This window comes from Dufourea novaeangliae, unplaced genomic scaffold (assembly GCF_001272555.1).
Source record: "Dufourea novaeangliae isolate 0120121106 unplaced genomic scaffold, ASM127255v1 scaffold6, whole genome shotgun sequence".
Classification (NCBI taxonomy): domain Eukaryota; kingdom Metazoa; phylum Arthropoda; class Insecta; order Hymenoptera; family Halictidae; genus Dufourea; species Dufourea novaeangliae.
The window spans coordinates 2,093,394-2,115,634 of NW_015373900.1; the positions used below are offsets into that span (position 1 = coordinate 2,093,394).

General features: G+C 32.5%; 4 protein-coding genes across 5 annotated transcripts; 2 read left to right on the forward strand and 2 right to left on the reverse strand.

The window, feature by feature from the left end:
* Window positions 1–1,492: 1,492 nt before the first annotated feature.
* LOC107193548 (gamma-tubulin complex component 5) lies at window positions 1,493–6,430 on the forward strand. The gene is made up of 13 exons (XM_015583017.1): window positions 1,493–1,564; window positions 1,683–2,111; window positions 2,188–2,450; window positions 2,531–2,702; window positions 2,805–3,015; window positions 3,082–3,382; window positions 3,443–3,641; window positions 3,721–4,007; window positions 4,077–4,296; window positions 4,362–4,650; window positions 4,732–4,932; window positions 5,989–6,071; window positions 6,156–6,430. Exons 1-13 carry the CDS (start codon window positions 1,493–1,495, stop codon window positions 6,408–6,410), a joined length of 2,982 nt encoding a protein of 993 aa, XP_015438503.1. The 3' UTR covers window positions 6,411–6,430.
* A 1,343-nt stretch (window positions 6,431–7,773) lies between these two features.
* Window positions 7,774–9,812, reverse strand: LOC107193557 (ras-related GTP-binding protein D). Its single transcript, XM_015583026.1, has 7 exons — window positions 9,745–9,812; window positions 9,361–9,509; window positions 8,883–9,289; window positions 8,671–8,807; window positions 8,460–8,602; window positions 8,214–8,362; window positions 7,774–8,138 (listed from the first exon to the last, which is right to left on the reverse strand). Exons 1-7 carry the CDS (start codon window positions 9,745–9,747, stop codon window positions 7,939–7,941), a joined length of 1,188 nt encoding a protein of 395 aa, XP_015438512.1. The 5' UTR covers window positions 9,748–9,812; the 3' UTR covers window positions 7,774–7,938.
* A 1,106-nt stretch (window positions 9,813–10,918) lies between these two features.
* On the forward strand, window positions 10,919–15,280 carry LOC107193517. Of its 2 annotated transcripts, XM_015582980.1 has the most exons (4): window positions 10,919–12,898; window positions 12,972–13,070; window positions 13,141–13,303; window positions 13,376–15,280. In XM_015582980.1, exons 1-4 carry the CDS (start codon window positions 11,022–11,024, stop codon window positions 15,278–15,280), a joined length of 4,044 nt encoding a protein of 1,347 aa, XP_015438466.1. In that variant the 5' UTR covers window positions 10,919–11,021. The 2 variants fall into 2 exon arrangements, with proteins under 2 accessions (XP_015438466.1, XP_015438464.1); XM_015582978.1 differs by having other exon boundaries at window positions 13,141–15,280.
* A 1,528-nt stretch (window positions 15,281–16,808) lies between these two features.
* Window positions 16,809–17,863, reverse strand: LOC107193591 (cyclin-dependent kinase 2-interacting protein-like). Its single transcript, XM_015583066.1, has 4 exons — window positions 17,694–17,863; window positions 17,300–17,523; window positions 17,121–17,229; window positions 16,809–17,005 (listed from the first exon to the last, which is right to left on the reverse strand). Exons 1-4 carry the CDS (start codon window positions 17,722–17,724, stop codon window positions 16,809–16,811), a joined length of 561 nt encoding a protein of 186 aa, XP_015438552.1. The 5' UTR covers window positions 17,725–17,863.
* Window positions 17,864–22,241: the final 4,378 nt, after the last annotated feature.

A 22,241-nucleotide genomic window follows, 5' to 3' on the forward strand; every position in this document is an offset into this window, starting at 1 on the left:
AAATAATTTACTCAAATGTACATAATAATACATATACATATCCATAAAAACAATATTAAACGCAATAACTTTTTTGTACGCGAAGAAAAACTAATATAGGTCCGTCGGGATTTGAACCCAAGACTCCTTTGTAATACGTCTACTTTATAGCGAGCGAACGGAAGAGAATCCGTTCACGACCATGGTCCTTTCTTAGATTTAACGTAGTTCACAAATTCACCATTCTCATAACGTAGAGGGCAGCAGAAAATCCCTGACTTTTTACACTATCGGTATTTCAGAACATGAGACACGAAGTCCCATAAGATGATAGGTCTATCCTATACCTAGTCGGTGGTACTACCCTGTGTAAACTTAGGTCTAGCAGGTATCTCCCCTGTGTGGCGGGGGACAGAATACGCCCACGGTAATCCCTGCCTGTCGTAAGAGGCGACTAAAAGGGACTGTTGGGACCGCGGGACTGCGCGGACTGTGGCACCCGCGGTTCGGTGGGGGGGGAGGTCCGCTTCCCCCACCACAGAGAGGGCGCTCCGCCGTCCACTGGCGGAGCGGGCGCTGGGGAGGTACCGGTCGTGTTCGCAAGAGATCCCGGTGCCTCCCCGCACAGCGCCGAGCCCGGCCACCGTGAGGTTTTAGTGGGTATCCCTCCCGGACACCCAGTCCGGGGGGTGAGTCCCACACTACCCCCGCCCCCTCCCCGTCGGGGGATGCGGGGGTGTGCGTAACGCATTTCCTCACGAAAAAAAAAAAAAAAAAAAAAAAAAAAAAAAAAAATACTAACTTGAACATACATACGACTCGACTTTAATACTTCATTTATGTAATAATTTCATGTAAAAAAAGTGCCAGAATAAAGAAAGTACATACATATATTTATGTTCAACTTTCAAATGAAATTAATTCTCTACACATATACATATACATGTCCATATACATATTCACGGTCGTGAAGAAAGAGGAACTCTTGCCGAATAAACCGTGTGAACGTAAACTTCTGTTGATGCGACTATATTTCAGTGACATGTAGTAAGAATGAGACACAGATACCCGTTCAGTCGTTCTGTTTCTACAGGGCAGGCCGTTTTGTTATACCCGTAGTGCGCATTCCAGGTAGTATAGAGTTCAGTGTCGATACCACAGACGCTGTGATAATATGTACATCGTCTGGGCTCTTATGCGCGTAGAAATTCTGCGCAGGATTGTTGAATCGTAGTTTATTTTTCTTCATAGAGGCTTGAAAAATGTCTTTATTATAACAGTATAATTGTTACCATATTGTAGTCAGTAAATTTGAAATTATGCATGAGAGAAAAACGTAAAAAATGTTTATTTTTAAAAATTTATTTAAAAAGCCGAATAAAGAATTTATCAAAGGTTTGAATTTTGAAAAGTGCCAGTGTCAATAATAGTTTTTTTCTCTGACTTAATTTAAAATTGTTTTTAGCATTTTAACGAAGTTTTCAATTTGCATCATTTACGTTTTAAGGATAAAATGGGTACAAAAACATTAAACGATATTCATAATGATATGAAGCAATTAATAACAGCAATAACTTCATTTGAGGTAATATATACACTAAATTAATTTAATAATCAATGCGTTTATATTACAATGGTATATATTATTTTGTTATTTATTTTAGCAAATGTTATACATTTATAATAACTTTTCTTGATTGTAGCAAAATGAAGAAGGATTTCAAATTTGCGAACGGTTTTGTATGAATAGTATTAAACATCATCGATTTCTATCTATTAACAGTAACACTACAAAAGAAGCTATTAAGGCTCTGATCACAAAATTTTCAATTCATGGAAAGTACGATGTAGCCCAAAAGTTTGAAGAACTTGTTAATATGTTTTTATCAAGTTTTGATTTTGAACAACATCCACAATATGATTTACAATGGTATTTGCTAACTTTACTCTTGGAATTGTCCAAGGACACTAATCAATGCGATTTGGAAAGTTTGAAACCAACACGTGGAGAATGTACTTTCAATGCATCCGGTGAAAAGGAAATTGAAACTACAGAAGAAATCGATTGGGCCCAGTATTTAAAAGAAGGTCAAGAGGCTTTTTTCAATGGTTATAAGAGCGACACTGAAAGTGTAAATACTTTTAGAATTATATATAATATAGTTCTATATTATTAGTTTCTATATAGTTTTGTATCAATTTTAATAGGAATGGTCTGATAATGCTGAAGATGTTCCTGACTTAAGTACAAACTTTCAAGCATGTACAAATCTTACAGACACAGATAAAGCGATATGTATAGCTACTACTACTGAAAAAGAAATAAATACATTGTCTGCAGCACTAAATGAAGAACTTAAATCCAGGAATTGGTTGTTATCAAATGTTCAGAACACATGGTGGAACGAATTGGATTGGTGGAAATATCCGGTGAAGAGTCAGTTTTGCGATGCTTATCTTTGTGAAATTTGGTACTTAACTTTTTTCTCTATAAGAAAAATTTCTTCATTTTATGTTGCATATGCATCTTCATTGTATTAATATCAAACAGGCAGAAAGCAACTGAGACAGATTGTAGTAACTGTGGGACCCTCGGTGAATATCTAGTATGCAGGGAATTATTGTGGATGTTTTATGTTCCTACGCATATGGTGGTATTTCAACAAAACGAAGATAAAGATTTTTGTATTCGTCCTGATATATCTGTACCCAGCTTAACTGCTGTAAGTATGTGTACAAGTGAACAATTTCATAAAAATACATTTGGTATATACAATATAAATGATTTTTGATTACTCACAAATATTACTACTAGAAACTTTTAGGTTGCTTTTAATAGTATTCTTTTACCGTTTTGTGAGTACTTTTCTATGATACATGAGATAGAACAGTTTGGCGTCGAAATATACTCAAAAGAGAATAGTCTGTATAAAAAACCACCTTTAACTTACGAAGCATATAATGCAGCGCTGAGACAACATTTGATGAAATTTAAAAATGAAATAATTGATATAGAAAAGAATCTTATGAAACAAGGTATAGCTAAGTTTCTTCTCGAATCAATGAGTTTATGATCGCGTAGCTAACTATATTGTTTTCCAGATGAAACTTTTACATTTTTGTCCTTGTCGACTCTCTTAAAAACACATTTGTATAATATAAAAATTCTATACGAAGTTCATCAAAGAGCTGTGTCCGACTGGAAAATTCATCCAAATTGGATGTGTGCGTCTAAGTTATTATCGTCTCTGTATTTTGAAATGCAGAAGTCGCACAATCGAAAAAGATCAAATATCTGTGCTAGCTTATATTTGTCTAGTCTTAATGTTTATCTAAATATAATCGATACATGGTTAAGCGAGGGACGATTTGAAGATTGGAGAGGCGAATTTATAATTGTCAGGTAAGAATACTTGAATGCAAACTGAAATCATAGTAGATCGCAATTATCGTTTTTATTTAGGTGTTTAAATGGTACAACGTCAGAAAATAACGAACAGTATAAAGCATTTTCTCTAAGATCTTTGGATAGTATATGTATGGAGGACCCGATAATGCAGTTTCTAATAAAGAAAGTGCAACGTATGGGACAAAGTATCGAATTGTTAGTATCTCTAGATCGTATTACAGACATATGGAAAATTAACACTGTAAATGGTAACGTAGAATATTTTTTTATTAATAACTCGCTTCCCACTACAACATGAAATATCTAATTACTTTCTTCTTATAGAAATAAAGATGCCTTTAAACGACGAGTTTTACTGTAAATTAAAAATCGAAATTGCTAAATATAGCATGCACGAACTGAAAGAAGGCTCATGCCAAGAAAATGCAGAAACATCTGATAAATATGATGATGATGTGGAAAGAGCTATTATACAACAATTGACCGAATTCAATAATCCATTTCTATTAAAAGCTTTGGAAGACTACATTCCTCCTGAATTATTAAAAACGGATGTAACTGACGTTTGTTGCTCCAAAGTCAAGAGGACCGAAATATGTTCTAACAATTTATTTGAAAGGTACTTCGACTATAAACATGAAATATTATGAAAGATATCGTTTTTTAAACTTATACCGTGTACTTTCAGACTTGAAAAGGTATCAGATTATATTTTGCCATTTCGAAAAATATTAGAGAGCATTTTAGCAGAAATTCTAGTTTCAAGATACAATAGTGCTAGCAAATTAGTAAAGAATATAATGTCAGAGGAATATAAAATGGAGTCTCATTTGACATTAATGAGATCCGTGTACATGATGGAAGCAGGCCACATTATGAGCAAATTTTACCAGAAGTTGTTCCAAGAGGTATACTATAAAATATTTTTTAGTTTATTTGTTGTTTCTTCGTTATAAAGTTACTTTCTTTGCAGATCGAATGTAATCAAATGTGGAATAATTCGTACTACTTATCATGTATACTCGAGGAAACCCTGTCTCAGAAGTGGTCGGATTTAAGTTCACGTTGGTCTGTTTCGGTTTGTAGTACGTACACAAATCAAGTGTTAGTGGCCGTGGATGATATAACATTACACTATGCGATAGGCTGGCCTATAAATATTATATTGAATAAAGAAACTTTAATAAAATATAATGAAATATTCAGATTTCAATTAAGATTGAAATGGGCTTTATGGACATTGAATAATTTAAGATTCTGTGGTGAGAAGAAATACTGGTAGATCATCACGCATGGATAATTTTTCAAATTATTAACGAACTGTGTTACTTTTTTTTTTGTAGATCTGGAAGGTTCAAAATCAATGTGCAACAAAAATAAGTTGGAACAATTTCACATAAGACGTATCGAAAGTTTGCGGTTTTGTTTATTACACGCGATTACCTCGATACATACGTACTTGTCGGGCCAAGTGCTGCAAAATTTAAGTCTTGTTTTCGAGAAATCTTTGACGCAAGCTGAGTGTCTCGATACGATCGTGTCAGGTAAAACGAATTTGTAATTTACAAAACAATATCTAGACTCCAGAGCCAGAGTGTATTAAGTCCACTTTTTTTTTTTTAAAACGACATTTTGCATATTTCCTATATCAAATATTTCAATCTTTCCGATGGTAAAAATTATTTCCTTCTAAGTCGTTTAGTTTTTAATATAGGCACATAGTAGTCTAAGAATGATATTAAAAAAAAAAAGTTCACCATTTTTATATGTAGATTTCTCTTAAATCCATTCAATAGTTTGAATAAATAATAAATAATTCTTACCGAACGGTTTCAAAGTTCCAAGGTATTTGCACCTTTGATTTGCTCACCTCTGAAGTTTGAAAAGTGTGACTTAATGCCAGGGCTTGAAACGGTTCCGAAAACAACTGTTTCAAACTGTTATATAAAGGTTCCGATTGAAACAGTTACGAAGTACATTTATTCTGAATAATTGTTATGAAGAACCTAAATTTCAGACAATATCAGTTTCAGTTATGGTTCTTATATCAGCTCCCATATCAGTTCCATAACCGTTATTTTTAGGTTCTATATAAGTTCCAAAACGGTTCTAGAACCGATTCTCCTAACGATTGTATAGAATTTTACAGTAAATGAAATCACAACATATCACGTTTATAGATTACTGTATACACATAAGCATATTTTTTGCGAAGTATGGTAAAATTTTGTTAAGTAGTTAAAAATTTATATTAACGAACACTTTTCATATTATAAAATGATATATTGTGATTTCATTTACTGTAGAATTCTGTACAATCGTTACGAGAATCAGTTCTATAACCGTTTTGGAACTTATATAGAACCTAAAAAATAACGGCTACAGAACTGATATGAGAGCTGGTTTAGGAACCGTAACTGAAACTGATATAGTTTGATATTTAGATTCTTTGTACGACTTATGCAGAATAAAGGTTCTTCGTAACTGTTTCAAAATAACAGTTTTTAAGCTCTGCTTAATTACACTCTGGCTCTGAGATCCAAATATACATTTACATACATATAGAATATTTAGTTTTTCCTTGTAAATTGCAATTACAGTTCACAATGAGTATTTGCAAAAAGTTTACGAACACTGTTTATTAACGCCAGAATATGATGATTTAATGGCGACCGTGAATAATGTATGTATACATTCTGAAATATTGTTACGTAGATTATATGGCACTCTGCATATGTACATGATTCATTTACAAAATATTTTTCAGTTAATCGAAATGTGTAGTCATGTTCGAGCTAGATGGAACTATAAGAAATTAATGTTCGCCAGCGAAGAATTGGATCTCTTGGAGAGCAGTTACACCAAATACCACACGTATCTTGCTTTAGCGCTTCATAATGCAGTACAAAATAAGGATGCAAATTACTGTAAGTCAGAAGTTCTATTGACAGGGTTGTACAACATATTTCAATTAAATATTCCTGAATTTGATAGAATCACTGCAGACCTGCTTACACGATAAATTATAGAATTATTAAATAACTCCAGTAATAATAATAATTATTACTATTTCAAATGTTTTGATAATCCCAACTGTATCATAAATGTATATAATAGCTTGCAAATTAATGTTGGCCTTAACTTTTTTTTTAATTGCTTTGTTCACAGTGACTGGCTTAAGCTCAGCATTTAACTGCAGTATGTCGTATGTTTAACGCTAATATGTTTTCATAACGCATTCTTTGAACATAATAACAATGCCATTATTTATTGGAGATAATAATTATGTATTATCCCTAGGACTTTTTATATTTTTTGTTTTATTGATTAAGTTAAAAACTATACAATGCAAGTAACTCATTAATTAACAAGAACTCTTTCAATCCAATTATATTAAGTTGTTTTTTTAAATGTATATCCGTGCTTTTCACTACTTACAAGTATTGAAGTTCTGTGATAATTTGTATAATGTTATTAAATCCCTTTCTTTTTAAACTCTCGAATATTCTGTTAAATAATATGTACATTGGAAGTACATAGATTCCTATTGTAAAATAAAAATTTTATTTTATTTTATTCCACTCTTTTAACGTTTACTTAAGAAAGTGTTTCTTTATGTCCAATGTCCTATCCATTCCTATAAATTCCTTTCAGATGAGTTAATGTTACGATATCATATGAATACACGAGATATGTATATAGAGAATAACGAAGCTATTTGTTCATTTAATAATATCAGTCGCAGTTTTCTAATTGAGGTAGCATATCAGAACTTACCTCCATCAGGCTTGCCAATTTCTATTCCGAAACTGATACACAAAGCGGATTGGTATAGAAGCAGGTAAGGCAATATATTTTAATCCAAAAACTCATTCTTAGGTGACTCGACACAGTTAATTAATTTTTTCTATAAAATAAAAATGTTTAATATTACATATACAAACATATCAAATTTGAATCTTTCAGTTTAAATTCAGATTACTCTTTACCTAATGAAATTACTCTAAATGAATACGAACAAACATTTTCGTACATACGTTGGTATCAATTGGAAGAAAGTATAATTACATTTAATTTGTCTCCATATATTTTGTATCGTGAAATGGAAGACGTTATTGATGATATCAATAATATTAGGGATAACGAATCTTAAATTTAAGAACATCAAATAAATAATTATTAAAGATGAATCATTTTGTGTTTGTTTATGATATGGTATAGAAATAAAGCACAATAATTTTTTTACAAGAATTAAAATAATTATGTTAATCCTTATTTTAATAGATAGTAATATATAGCGGCATATATATACATTCACGTTATCTGATAATATCTAATATAGTTTTATTACAAAAATTTATAACAAATAATAAAGTAATTACAGCTTGTGTTAACTAAATATTTATAAAATTAAATTATTGATAATATGATTATGTAACGTACTATTATCAGTATGTAAAGTAAAAATGAGAAAAAAAAATGTGTATGAAAGAAACATTGTCTTCTGTTGCAAGGCTTAAATAGAAATTTATAAATATTACATACGGAAGTTAACTCTGTGCAATTACAACAGTACCATTTTGCCCCATGGTTCCGCCTTGCGATACTGTGGGAACATTTGAAGTTTCATTTGTATTAACAGGAGAGGTCGAATGATTATTAACATTTGTTGAAGCCAAAGCCTTATTGCGTAGCTCAAAAACTTGTTGTATGGCTTTACGGAAACAGAGGAAGTTGTAATCAATTACACCTATTAGCGGAAAATATAAGCATAATGTAATTGCGTTTGGATGTATTCATAAATTTTCTTAGATGGTTATGTTACCTTGTCTGTCAAAATTATCTTCCCGTAAAATGCAGACTAGAGCCAAAAATTTATTAACTTCTCGCAAATATAAAATCGTTCCATTGTTCAGTTTGATCAAACTGGAGCTCTGACTGTCGAACGCCGCGGCGTCTAAATCCTCTCTTAAACTGAAATTAATGTGTAAATTTAATTATTTTAAAACACAAATATGTGCCAATATAATATAGACGTTTAGAAATATAAAAGCATTTTTATGCATCCTACCCATATATACAAGACACATCGATAACAACATCGATCATATCACAACAAAGTTCATAACTTTGCATATCTACAGGAGAGCTATCAGTTGCAATATAAATTTTAGATACCACATCGAATAAAAATGCCTTTTCAATTGCAGAATTCTAGAAAACAGATTGTAATTTATATTGTGAAACGATACAGTATGGAATAATTTGTGTCCCTCTCTTACCGATATGAGTATGTTAAGTAAATTTTCTAGAGTTGGTAACTGTGGTATTAATTTTTGAACAACTTTACTAAATGCTTCGAATATGCTATGATCGTATATAGACGTTAAATGGAAACTTAGATGTATTTGGTCACATCCTGTAATATACATATTTATATATTACATTAATGTTACACAACATTTCAATATTTATAGTTATTCCTCTTGTTTACCAGAATCTGCGAGGTCATCGTTTGCTCTGGTGTGTATGTCTCTTTGCGTTTCCATTTTACAGTCATCAGACAAACCATCAACTTTATGTATAAACACTTCAAATCTGATCGCTTGATTAACTTTATACGCTTTTGTAACTGTCAAGTGTAATTTATTCAGGGCTTCCATATAATCATCCTGAGCATCAATAACAAAAACCAATGCTCCACAACCACCAAATATCATGTCACTGTCAAAAGTAGGATCAAAGAAGTCAATTTGCCCTGGGAAGTCCCAGATTTGAAACTGAACAAAACTAGAGTTACTTATATCATCCTTAATAATCTTATTTGTGCTTTCTAAGAATAAGGTTTCGTTTGGTGACATTTTATGGAATACTACTTTTTGTATCGATGATTTTCCGCTCCTAAAATAATTATTATTATACAACCAATAACACAGATAAAAGGAAAATACTTAGGACATTTAATAGGATACCTTCTTAGACCCATTAAAAGTATTCTAGGTTTTTGTTCCCCTGACAAAGGATCCATGGATCCTTCTGTTTCTCCATCAAATGGTGCATATCCAAAATCCTTGGGAAATGAGCCTACGTCATAACCACCTTGATACTGATCATCATCGTCCTATAATAATAAAAATTATGAAAAATAATCAAGATATACAGATTGAATATTATTATCTCGTATCCTTATATAAACATATCTGAAAACAAGGATACAGATAATTATTAAATAAATGTGTTTTCCAATACATGAATAATTTGTAGTTAAAATAACAGAACTCTATTAAAATATTACACCAGCATATGAGATGATTAATTATTATCAACACAATGATTTGACTCATCAATACACTTACCATATTCGTATTATTCAAGATCGTTTATTTATTTAAAATGTCTTTATCGTAAGGTAGACTTTGTATCCATAAACTCTCACAATATTAGAATACAATGCACATTTAAGAATGAATACTTTAATAGCAATTAACAATTAATATATTAATTAGACATGTCTTTGTTTTTAATTACGTGGACCGTAATAAATGATGCACTAATGTTGATACGATATCAATGTGGACGACGATTACACTAAAATACGACTAAACTGGACTAAACTAACACATAAAAATAAATATTCACTTTCTATGATTCAACATTTCCAAACAGCCAATTGTGAACGAAATGTATAATAACAATTATCAATTTCTTCTTTTTAATTAAATGTCTGTTCTTCTTTGATATATAACAAATCTGATTTTTATATAAATATTTCTTTAAACGACAGAAACTATTTATATATATGAAATAATATAATGAGATTTAAAGTTTTGTCATATGTGACCACTTCGTCCAATTGTGTTATTGAATGAAAGATACTGAACAATACTGAAAGATACGATGAAAATAGACATAAATGTGAACTACACTGCAATCAAAGTGGAGTAGTACATAGATGTCAATCCCACTACGCAATTTGAGAGTCACTAGCTAAATTGTAACACTCTCTTATATCGTAATATTCAATGATTTATAAACTATTTTCAAAAAAATACAGAAAACATACAAATTACAAGTACATAAAATTTTATTCTAATAATGTTAGAGTGTTTATGGAGTTCAACTGAATTGATGTATTTTTAATTAATATTTAGTTTCAACGTATTTAGATGATATTTAAGGTAAAGAGCCTGTTTACATTACGGCATAATGTTTAAGATATTTACTAGCCAACCAATACCATTTTCTTGTTCTTAGATTGTGATAAAGCAGTCTTTATATTTTAAAAAATTAAATATTAATTTTAAAAACGCAGCAATCCTATAATGAGTATCATTCTTATCAACTACGATACTTACGTTATGGTAATCTGTTTGACGGCAGTGTACCAACTGCACGACCAAATCATAATGGCACTGTCGCCATTTTCTTTACTGCATCTGTGATGGCCTTCAGGTTCCTCGTGTGTTTCTGTTTGCGCGAAAAACGTGTACAGCGAAATGGAGTAAAGTAAACGCGGTCTGTGAAGTGATTTTGCAAGAACGTAATCGTATAAAATGTTGATGTAAAACATGAAAGTGATCGCTGTTATTGTGTAATTACATTTCATAAACGTTGAAATAGATAAAGTCAAGATATGGCAGAAATTTCCAATTCTACAGTGTTTACAAACGATGCATCCGCCAGTGGTGCTTCGGATCTTCTTCAACAAGCGTTTCAGCAAGTTGTTGACGATGACGACCACAACAACGAATTCGTTGCGTTTTTACAAAACGACGATAATGATTCGGAAACTATTCACTTGACTCCGGAACAAGCGGTGGCCTTAGGTCTAACCTTTGAGGTAAATTCGGGCGAAGAGGTTATGTATCAACAGGATCGAGATAATGCTGGCTCCAATACGCAGGAAGTTTCCGCGAACGATAACATTGACATACAGGACCAAACAGCGTTACATTCTCAAGATTCTATAACGATTAATGACTTAAGTTATCAGCCTGACGAGGTACAAAAATCTAACGATAATGCATTGATTAAAACAGAATGTATCGATTTCCAAGAGTGGCATATGCAAAAAGTTTCTGAGAACGAAGAGCTTCACGACCAAGTAGTCGAAGATAGTTTGTCGTTAGATGAAATGAATTTAAGTAATCAGAATCATGAAACTGAACAAATAATTGAACATCAAACTAATCTAATTCAACAGAACTCAGGAACACAGACAATAGTTTTGGAACAGCCTAAGGTACATGCAATGAAAACAGATGTTGCGCATGTGAAGAATATTCATGAAAACGAACTGCAATATACAATTGACAGTAGTATAGCACAAAATCAACTCAATATGATTCCTACTTCTCAGGCACAGATCTTACAGAAGCTACCTGTGATTTTGCCATCATCGCAATTTATTATAAAACCTGCACAAACTATATTGAAGCCAACTAAAAATATTAGATTGCTTCAAGGTTCGAATAAACTTGCTAATACAACAGTGAATCAGATTAATGCAGTACATTCATTGAGTGCTACTTCAAATTCTAATTCTTTGTTATTATCGAAAGCCACAATACTGAATAATTTATCATCGCAGATAATAAAAGCTACTCCTATAACGGCTCAGTTATTAAATACTGCTGGAATACCTGCTCAGCTATTAAACACTTCACAAATTATAACTGGTGCTTGCGAGATACAGAATCATACTGTGACTGCCCCCCTTGTTTCTAATGCACTAGTAACTACTACATCTGGCGCCACACAAAACCTTGTTACTTCACAAATACGTTTATCATCTCTAGTAAAATCATCACAGCCTCTTCAGAGAGGCAACGTTCAACAGTTTTTAACACCGGTGCTGAAAGGTGCATCCACTGTACTTCCAAAATCTAATCAAATTATAAACAATACCAGTGTAGCAACAGCAATTCCCGCACAACTTCTAAAGTCAGTGCAGATTTCTTCACAGTTACTCAAACCGAAAGCCACGATTGGCAAGAAAACTACAGTAGGAACTGGTGTACCAAAAACTACAATTAACTCTAATACACCACTAGTTCTTCGAACTGCGTCTATTGTTAAGACCCAAGATTTAAAGGCAGCAACAACGTGTTCCACGTCTATCTTGAAACCAACTCAAATTTCTTCAACGCCTATATCTATCTTGAAACCCCAAGCAAAGACTGCATTTAATAATTCAACAAAACAAAACCTAACTATCGCGGCTCAAAATGTATCGAACATCTCGAATAATTCGCAAAACAATTTGCAAAAAACAGCTGTAACACAACACAGTGGTACATTTGACCCTGCTAAAACAACGATACAGAATGATTCTGTGAAACAAAAACTTAATCTTGTAGCAAATGGCACAAATTTGAAAGTGAACAAGAAAGGTAAAGGGACTCCTGTTAAGTCAACAACAGTAATAAATGACTCTACAGATTCGACTAAGCCATTGGGTTCTAGCGAAAATCCAATACAAATAGTTCAACAAGGTCAAACATTTCATAGGTATGTAGAATATATACCTGTGTACAATAATTTTAATATTTCCTCCATTTTATGATGTTTGTATGTGTTCTAGTATGCAACGTCTGACACCTACACAGTTAAAACAGATCGCTCATGCTTTGCAACAGCGAAGTCAAGAAACAACCGCTTCGAACGAGAGAGTTGTATACAGGTTGGTATGTTATACACGCTTTTCACCTGTTACCGAATGATACACCTGGGCGATCCATGCATGTTTTCAGGGTTGTCTTCCCCGAAGAACTTGATTTGGGAATTAGGAGTCCAGGAAATTTACTAAAAAGTCGCGGTGGAAAAAGGGGCAGACCAAAAAAGAATGCTATCAGACCTTCTTTGCTGCCACCTAAACCGCCACAGATTCCTGATGAAGAACAGGAAGAACTAAAGGTAGATTTGGTTTTGCGTTTTCATGAAATTGTAATCGTTTTATCGATCTTAATACCGGAATATTTCTTCCAGGATGAAAGAAAAAAAGTAGTAGCGAGAACGCGATCTGGTAGACTTTCTCGACCTCCTAGACATATGGTGCGAGATTACAAACATTTACATCATTTAGATTTCTTGCAACCTGACTTGGATGATTCAGATGGTGGTTATAGCGATTACAATACAAATAATGACAAGCTCGAGGAAGAAGAATCACCGAAGGAATTATTGACAGGGTTAGAAGTACCGAAAAGAAAAATATCAGATCACTTCAGGTGCCCTACGTGTAACAAAATATATTTAGGACGCACTCGAATGGCAAGGCACTTTGAAATGCATCCTGATCATGGTAGTCCCGAGCAATTACCTCCTCCGACTCCTGAACCTGAATTGAAGCAAAATGGGGGTCAGGATCCCTTGAAACGTAAAGGGAAAAAACGAGGTCCTTGGGCTTATGTCACACCAGAAGCTAAATCAGAGAGACGTCAAATAAAATTGAGGGAGGCAATTTCTGTGTGCGAAGATTCTGAAATAATAAAAATAGCTGCAAAGCCAGTACTTAACGCACAATCATTGTTTGACTTATTAGTATTAAAATCCGAGAATAATGTAAAGAATTTCTTGGACGAATTAAAAATATTAATGGGTAAAATACGAGAAAAGGCTGGAACAATGTTCGCGATTGCAAATAGTGGCGAAGAATCAAAGGATTTAATTGATATCAGCGAAGAATCACTTTGCGATGCTTTAGGTCTTAATCCTGGTCTGTACAGGATTGATAACGATGCCTTGAAGAAGATTGATACTCCTATCTGTAACGCTTATGATAACGGAGAACCGCCGCTTAAACTCCAGAAAACACACAATTCTGAAGATACTAAAGATAACATAGAGGAGCAAATGTCCAGTGGATTTTCCGAAAGTTCAGATCTCAGTGTCTCTGAGTTCTTAAATGATAGAAGAAACGAATCTATAGCGAACCCTACTTGCCCTGAAGTGTTGTCAGCTTTAACGCTGATGAGAAGGAATCCCAGTCCCGTAAATAGCACGGAGAATAATAAATCCAATAATGTCTCGAAATTATTAATTTCGAATCCAGAGATTCAAAATCAAATTTCAGATACTCCTGGATTCCAAAAAGTGGTTATCACATCACCAAAAGCTTCTATCTATCAAAAAACGGAATCTCACAAAGAAAGATTCACAAAACTGGCAAATGGTCTGGAATCGTCGAATTTCTGTAAGGTCGAAGATAATTTTGAACGGCCTAAGTTAGAGCATATAGAAGAAGCATTCATAAAACTCGAATCAACGGAACAAGGTTTTGTTAAACTAGAAAGCAGTCCTTTGGGAAGTTATTCGAAACAGGAGACTGAGAATTTTGAGAAAATACAAAACGGGCTGAATAACATGGAAAATGGATCTCAAAACTTCGCTAAAGGCTTCCAGAAACTGGTGTCTAAAATAATTCCTATATCATCGTCAGATATGAATTGTGTTAAAAACCAATCGGTGCCATTAGTTACAAGTTCTTGTAAAATGATACCAGCTACTTCCGGTTGTAAGATTTCAGACAGTATACCAATTATACAAGATACGGTACCAATAATTTCCAGTAATTGTGATACTAGTCTATTTGGCAGCGCAGAGAATTTAGATATGTCTAAAATAGCACAATACGATCACATTGCACACTTAGATATTTTAAATACAAGCGGAGTAATAGATAAAAATTTGTTAATTGACGAGAAGTTAGTTGAACAATTGCATTTAGTAGACCAATCAAATTTAGTTGACGAACTAGTGTCTGAAAGATTAAAGAATATTATGCCAGATAATATATTGGAAAATAATTTAATACCAAATAATTCGAATTTAGATACAGAACTCGATTTCGATGCATTAAGCGAAGAGTTTAATCGGAATACTAGAAGTTGATTCTTGGATTATTGTGTGCAACATGTTCCTAAACCAATTGAAGTAATGTGTATAGTGTATAAAAATACAAAACTATTATACAATTATTTGAAATTGTATATGTATGCATATAATTACACATTGGTGTAGATATTTTCTTATAGACTTTTTGATAGTATCACAATATATATTACAACTTCCATATTTGAATGAACAATATCAGTACTAGAATAATATAATGTCTTATATTACTGGCATGTGTATGTAAATAAGACTGTTTTCTGTTATATTTATTATGTAAAGTATATATTGCTTATGAAAAAAAGATTACAGTAAATTTAAAGAAAGATGTATTGACGTTATCTATACAAAAAAAGCTTTACTTAGTTGAGTAAGTTTCAACATAAAAAAGATTGTTATAACAGAAATTTTTACCTGGACACAACTATTTTTTTGGTTTTGGTAAACAGTCTTTGTATCATTCACATAGTGTGACTAATAGTTTCAGTTTTGAAGCAGTCTCTTAAGAAAAGAACTCATAGTCGTACACAAATGAACCAGGAAATGAGAGAAGTTAAACTTGCTAGAATTATAAATTAAATATAGTACATAAATATAAAGGGTTTTTGTAATTGTAACTTTGCGTAGATGTTAGTCATACTGTCAGTCAGAAATATATTATCGTGACTTTAGTTACAGTGCTACAAAGATGATTGTCATGCACAAATTACTTTTAGATTCACTTTTAACTTTCTATACTTAAAATTGCAATAAATTTTGTTCGCAACAGGACCATTCATGTTGATTACAGTGATTTTTTACAAATCGATGAATTATATAAAAAAAATGTAATTATATTGTATCAAACAAATATTGAGAAAATGGAGAATTCAATAACTTCGGTAATTAAAAGCAGCTATTTATGAATTGGAGTGGATTATTTACAGCTTTTATATAAAAACACTATAGCATCGAGAATACTTTAAACATCAAGAAGATAATTCCATCCACATTGTTATAGCATTTATGTACAGTGGAAATAATGAATTTTGTATTTATCTGTAAATATGTATTATACGTGTATAAGAAGTTACGGATATAATTAAACGATAATGACACTAATAACTATTAGATTAACTACAACTAATCACAATATATATTAATTTTGCAGGTTCGGTTCCTTGTATCTAAGATACATTTTTTTAGAATCTGCATTTGCAAAGAAAATATAGTACATTTGTAATTGTCTATATTCATATTTCTTTGTGATCTCAGGTACCAATTGTAAACAGTTTCATAGTGCGCTTTGGATTCTGAGTATATACATACATATATATACATATATAACAATTTCATACTTTCTTTTTCTTTTTTTTTGTGAAATCGTATAGATGGTATTTGAAAAACCAGAAATAAATGAACATTCTATCAATTTTTGTTTTATTTCAATAGTTGTAAGTTATTGCATACAGAAGGATAATTATAAACATCGAATCGATTTTAAAAATGTAAGAATACTTACCACAGTATGTACCAACAATAACTACAACTATCTATGCCCTGTTTCTATCAATAATGATTCCAAATATGTTGTTAGACTTTCCAGTAACAATGGCTGATGAACCCAGGTAGCAAGACATAACATTTTCCAAGACTCTGTATATTCATGCGCTACATCTTCAAAAATTGTGCGTTTTACTTCAGCCTCTTGAAGGTATACATTATATATTAACTCTGCTATTTGACCTGGTGAAAAGAATTGAAATAAATTATAATTAGCCTCTTTAGAAGACATAACTTACTTGACTTTGTACTAATATATAATGCTTTTCATGTATGAAAATGAATTGTATGTACTTACCATATTTAACTGCAGGCCATGTTGTGAATAATTTGTTCACATTTTTTTCTAAAGATGTTACTATTTTTATCTGATGTGCAATTTGAGCAAGATTTTTAACAATAGCATCCTGAAAAACAATGTTGTTACTATATTATTTATCGCAAATATAAGACTATATATCCAAAGCAATTAAATACCTGTGCATCACACACATGTTCCAGCTTATCACACAATTCCTGTAGAACTGATGAATAACATTCATCTTGTTTCTCTTGTGTTATATCTTTTAATAACACTACTCCCTGTAAGTGAACTGCATTCCACTGCTGTATACATGCATGAATATCTGCAGTTAAATCTCGTACATGTCTAGCTGGACCTACCAAGTTTTTTCCCTGAGTTGCTTTTGGAGATTGAAGTTCTATAACACAAATACAAAAAGATATTTAAATGGTGTTCACTTACTTTAACATTATATGTATTTCTATACTACACAGAGCTTAACTAAGAATAACTTGTTTATTTAACTGCATACTTTTCATGTTATAAAATAATTAATAAACATAAAAAGTAAAGATCCTGGTTACTTACTGCTGATTGGAGAAAACTGTTCCTTATTCATTGTTGTTTGTGCAAAACTCTTTTCAGCATTGCCGAACGTGATGAGAAATTGAAATTAATATGTAAACACGCCGTTCATAAATAAGAAATATTGTTAACACTTAATAATTGGATAATAAAACTACAAATATATATCTTTAGAAGTATTCATGTGTAGTCAAAGTTAAACGAAATTAATTATTATAAACGTTTGGGTTTATAATTTTAAATAGTCGTTACGCAAATGAAAATTACGCATTATTATAGAACACGTACACATACTAGTAATTTTGAACTTGTGTATTTGGCTTACAATAGTAACAATAGCATATAGATCAAACTAGTGTATGTTACAATAAATTTATTCCAATTCTCAATACTATATTATTGGTTAATTACCATCAAAAGTAATTTTAATCAGAGACAACCAATGACAATGATGTTTCCGCAAACTTTATTGACCATTTATACAAAAAAAACAAATGATAAATATAGAGCGAACGTTAGAATCTCATTTTAAAACCGTTTCGGCTACGTTAGATAAATAAAATATTAAAGATAATCGACCACGAATGTCTTTAAGATTTTACAAGAATTACTTACTCAGAAACTTCGCATTTTTAAAGTGTGCTTTAATATTTTACAGGAAACAGATGGCGCGCGTGATACAGTGCAATGGCGATTTTCCTAACTTCTATGTAATCATATATGACATATGAAATTGAAATGATTTCTTTCAACGAATGAACAATTTTTTGTAATTATGAAGTAATATTAATACTTATTCGATTACAAAACACGCAATAATGTTTTAAAAAACTGGAATCGCTTATGTTTCAGTATGAATACTTGAATTACGATTATCAACATGGACGAGAACAACAGGATATTTTAAAATTTTGTTTCAATGTTGCCGCAAAATCGTTCTTCCGTGGGTTGCATATTTAATTGTGTGACAAAGTCGAATTCAAAACGTTCGTGTAGTACATATTAAGTACAATATTTCAACATCCAATACTTTTTTCGGTCTCACGATTCGGGGCTACGTAGCCTCTTTACCATTTTAGTATCAATATCCGACGTTACCGATAAAGCATGAATTCAGTGTATAGTAGACAGTCGTTTCCTGCACTAGTCGGGGCTGTAGAGTGTAGAGGGTCAGAATTCTAGGAACCGTGCAGGAATCGGTGACCAGTTACCCGAGCGCTTTCCCCACCACTCGGCGGTTCAGTCGTGCGACGCAGCCACATATAGGGTGGGCTGGATATGCGCACTTTACGGTTATATTAATTAATTAATTATCTCTGTTATTTTTAGAAATATTAAAAAAGTTTATTCACAGAAGTTGTTCAGTATGAAGAGGGCTATTATTTAGCAGTAACAAGTTTTTCGTAGGTGGAGTATCTTCTAAGTTTTCAAAGTTAATTATGTTATTTTTATTAATGATATTGAAATATTATAGAATAAAATACTTTTATTACATAAATCGATTCTTCCAAACATTCTGCGTAACAAAGTATTAAGATATTATGTGATAAAGGTAATAATTCGTGACATATTTTAGTGGCAAATGTTTAGCTTGGCTAGCATCTTTTACCCATTACGTGTGATCCGCGAGACAAGAAGCAATCAAATTGCCACCAATATTCATTGTACCAATAAAAACATTATTAAAACAGTATTATATACATTTCGCTTTCTGTGATGAGATATGCGTATTAAACGCGACACCGTAGTGTTCCGGCCTGGAAGTACTGGGCGACAGAGTAGGGTACGCGCACGTGTGTGAGAAATACGTGTGGGCAAGGGGCGTGGCTTCCGCGCAGATAACGGTAGCGCAGGAAACGAATGTCTACTGTAAAATGGAAATGGGGTATATAACCCCAGAAAAGTGGGCCGCAAAAATACATTGGATGAAATGTCGACTCCTATACCTCGTCTGTGCTTTTATGTGGAGGTGCGCTCGAACCAGCGTGATTTTCGTGGGACACCAAGTCCCATAAGATGTTAGGTCTACAATAAATCCTCGATAAGTGTTCGAAGGCTCCTCGGAACTGAATATTAAATATTTCATAAACTAATGGTCATATGCGGCTGGAACAAATGTCATTGGTTTCAGAATTCCAAAATCTAGCAATGTGCTAAACTTCATTAAACAGTCAGCGTTATACTTACCTGGGGACCTCTTCTTGTTAGTGCCGAGGAGCCTTCGAACACTCAACGAGGATTTACTGTATTCTTATATCTCGTCTGTGCCACTACTGCCCACTATGTATATATGTGTGTACACATTTATGTATGTCGCAATTTTATAAATAATAAACATCAACGAATTTGAATCCTGATAATATTTATCTTTTAAATAAATTGTGCAAGACAAGGTACATTCTATCGTCGTTCTTGCAAAGAAAATTGATCAAAACAAGTAATGATTGCAAACAGATACGAAATAATAATAAGTTCGAGCCATTCAATGCTAAATAAACACAGTTGTTAATTAATAACCATACAATTCTCGTCGTAAGATCGAACAGAGGCCAGTTTAGACAGGAAAGATCATTATTAATTACGATCGTTTGCATTGTCATTGTTCCGGGAATGATTGCATAAGATTTAGTAATAAATGATACAAGCGGAGAGGCGTGTAAATGACATTCAATTGGTGTACAATGTAACTTTTCGTTTCGTATAATTAAATTTTGAAAACTATTAAATATTGGAAACGCCTATAAAATATAAAAATGAATTTCGTATTATCTCGTCCTGGATTGCAAAAATGCTCCATTGATCAGATCAGGAAGTGCGAGGGCATAGATCTCAGAAAAAATGAGGATTATTAATTAAAGTTTAATATAATAATGAATATAATGCTAATATAATTATGATAAGGAAATATTAGGTCTACTTCTCTTATCTAGTAATAGAACGATAAAAATGTTTTAAAGTAGTAATCTTCGGAGAGATAGCAGAACTATAATTCAGAATTATACAATAGAAAAAAAAGTGTTTTATTATATTGCTGATCGCATACAAAATGCAAAATAGTCTACAAAAATCACGTATGGTTAAAAAATTTCAATATACCCATCATGATCCATAGACATTAGGTTCTTTGAATACTTTATCTTTCTTATAGGAAAATAGATTACAAATGTAGCTATCGCACGAAACAGCATCCAATTATATTTCAATGAAAACACACTGATAAATACTCAAATATCATGTACGATATGTGTATAAGGTAAACGTATTAACGAACACTTAGAGTGATTTTGTAACAATTAAAGTCGAGTTTTAAACGAGAATAGTATTAATAAATATTTGGTATATGAAAATAAATTTTTGAATATCTATACCATTCTATAACGTATATATTTCAATTTGAAAAATTGGAAAAATGTGATTAATTAAATCAAACAGAAAAAATACAATTAGTAAATAAACATTATTTACCAATGCACAGCGTAACAAAATAGGGCAATATCAATCAAAATTAATAACTTGCTTTTCTTTATATATAAACTTATTCTGTCTTTTCTAATGCACGTACACACCCGTATACTATGAGTTATCTTTACTGGTACATCCACCACACACTACATTTCAAATATTGATATGTAGTGAGCAACCAAAGTATTCGACTAAGTAGGTTACTCAAAAGTTCCCTCTACATGTAAAAATTATATTAGATCGAAGACAACATACACCATCAGATCTACATATATGTTTAGTGTACGCTACAGATTTAAGGAAGAAAAGTAAACGATACGTATACGCAAATTATAAAAACTTTATCAAAAGACTATAGATTCTCTCGAGTACTCGCGCCACAAGTACATACCTCTGAGAAACTCAGAAAGCATTCACAGAAGGATCACCTTAACCCCTTGCCGTATGATTTTCTTGATGTCTGCAGTCTGCAGAATTACCTTATCATCAATAATTCCCCGGAAACAAAAGAAATTCGTGTACTTATTGCAATTGTACATTTACTCTAAAAGTTAAATATTAATATCAGCAAACTAGTATTTCACTTTGACTCAAAGACAACGAATAATATTTCTGTTTGTTGAATCCATTTTGATATCGTCATCACGAGTCTGACTCGATGTTATAAGCCAAGGGGTTAATCCTCGGAGTACGGACGTTTTTAATGTTCGTAGAGACAGTGGTGTCGTTGGTCCGTTTGAAACCCCATGTTTCCTTCTATTTAAACGTACTTTCGAACGAGATCATTAAATAAAAAACACCTCTTTTGTTTATACTATGTATGACATAATATGCATGTAATGACTAAATATGAACAACGTCTACCTTAAATTATATTTACAAATCGATGAGTTAGATATGGTTTTTAACACTCGGGTCCAAACTGACCCGGTTCCGTACTTATACAGCCGATAACGATCGGAACGAAGCTTTGTCGGGATGCATCGCGCTGTGTCGTCGTCGTCGTCGTCGTCGTCGTCGGTGTTCTGTTGCTTTTGTTCGGAGAACGGCCGGGTAACAACAAGGTCACGCAAGGTAAAATGGCAGTCG

Bases quoted from the DNA above. Each gene is read 5' to 3' on its own strand.
- LOC107193548 (XM_015583017.1), top strand. From the start codon at position 1,493: ATGGGTACAAAAACATTAAACGATATTCATAATGATATGAAGCAATTA. The intron at 2,703-2,804 runs GTAAGTATGTGT...AGAAACTTTTAG, and splicing joins CTGTACCCAGCTTAACTGCT to GTTGCTTTTAATAGTATTCT. The intron at 4,651-4,731 runs GTGAGAAGAAAT...TTTTTTTTGTAG, and splicing joins GAATAATTTAAGATTCTGTG to ATCTGGAAGGTTCAAAATCA.
- LOC107193557 (XM_015583026.1), bottom strand. The intron at 8,808-8,882 runs GTAAACAAGAGG...TGTATATTACAG, and splicing joins CGATGACCTCGCAGATTCTG to GATGTGACCAAATACATCTA. The intron at 8,363-8,459 runs GTAGGATGCATA...CATTAATTTCAG, and splicing joins GATGTGTCTTGTATATATGG to TTTAAGAGAGGATTTAGACG.
- LOC107193517 (XM_015582978.1), top strand. From the start codon at position 11,022: ATGGCAGAAATTTCCAATTCTACAGTGTTTACAAACGATGCATCCGCC. The intron at 12,899-12,971 runs GTATGTAGAATA...TATGTGTTCTAG, and splicing joins CAAGGTCAAACATTTCATAG to TATGCAACGTCTGACACCTA. The intron at 13,071-13,140 runs GTTGGTATGTTA...GCATGTTTTCAG, and splicing joins AACGAGAGAGTTGTATACAG to GGTTGTCTTCCCCGAAGAAC.
- LOC107193591 (XM_015583066.1), bottom strand. From the start codon at position 17,724: ATGAATAAGGAACAGTTTTCTCCAATCAGCA. The intron at 17,524-17,693 runs GTAAGTAACCAG...TTTGTGTTATAG, and splicing joins ACAGTTTTCTCCAATCAGCA to AACTTCAATCTCCAAAAGCA. The intron at 17,006-17,120 runs GTAAGTACATAC...TCTTTTCACCAG, and splicing joins ATGGCCTGCAGTTAAATATG to GTCAAATAGCAGAGTTAATA.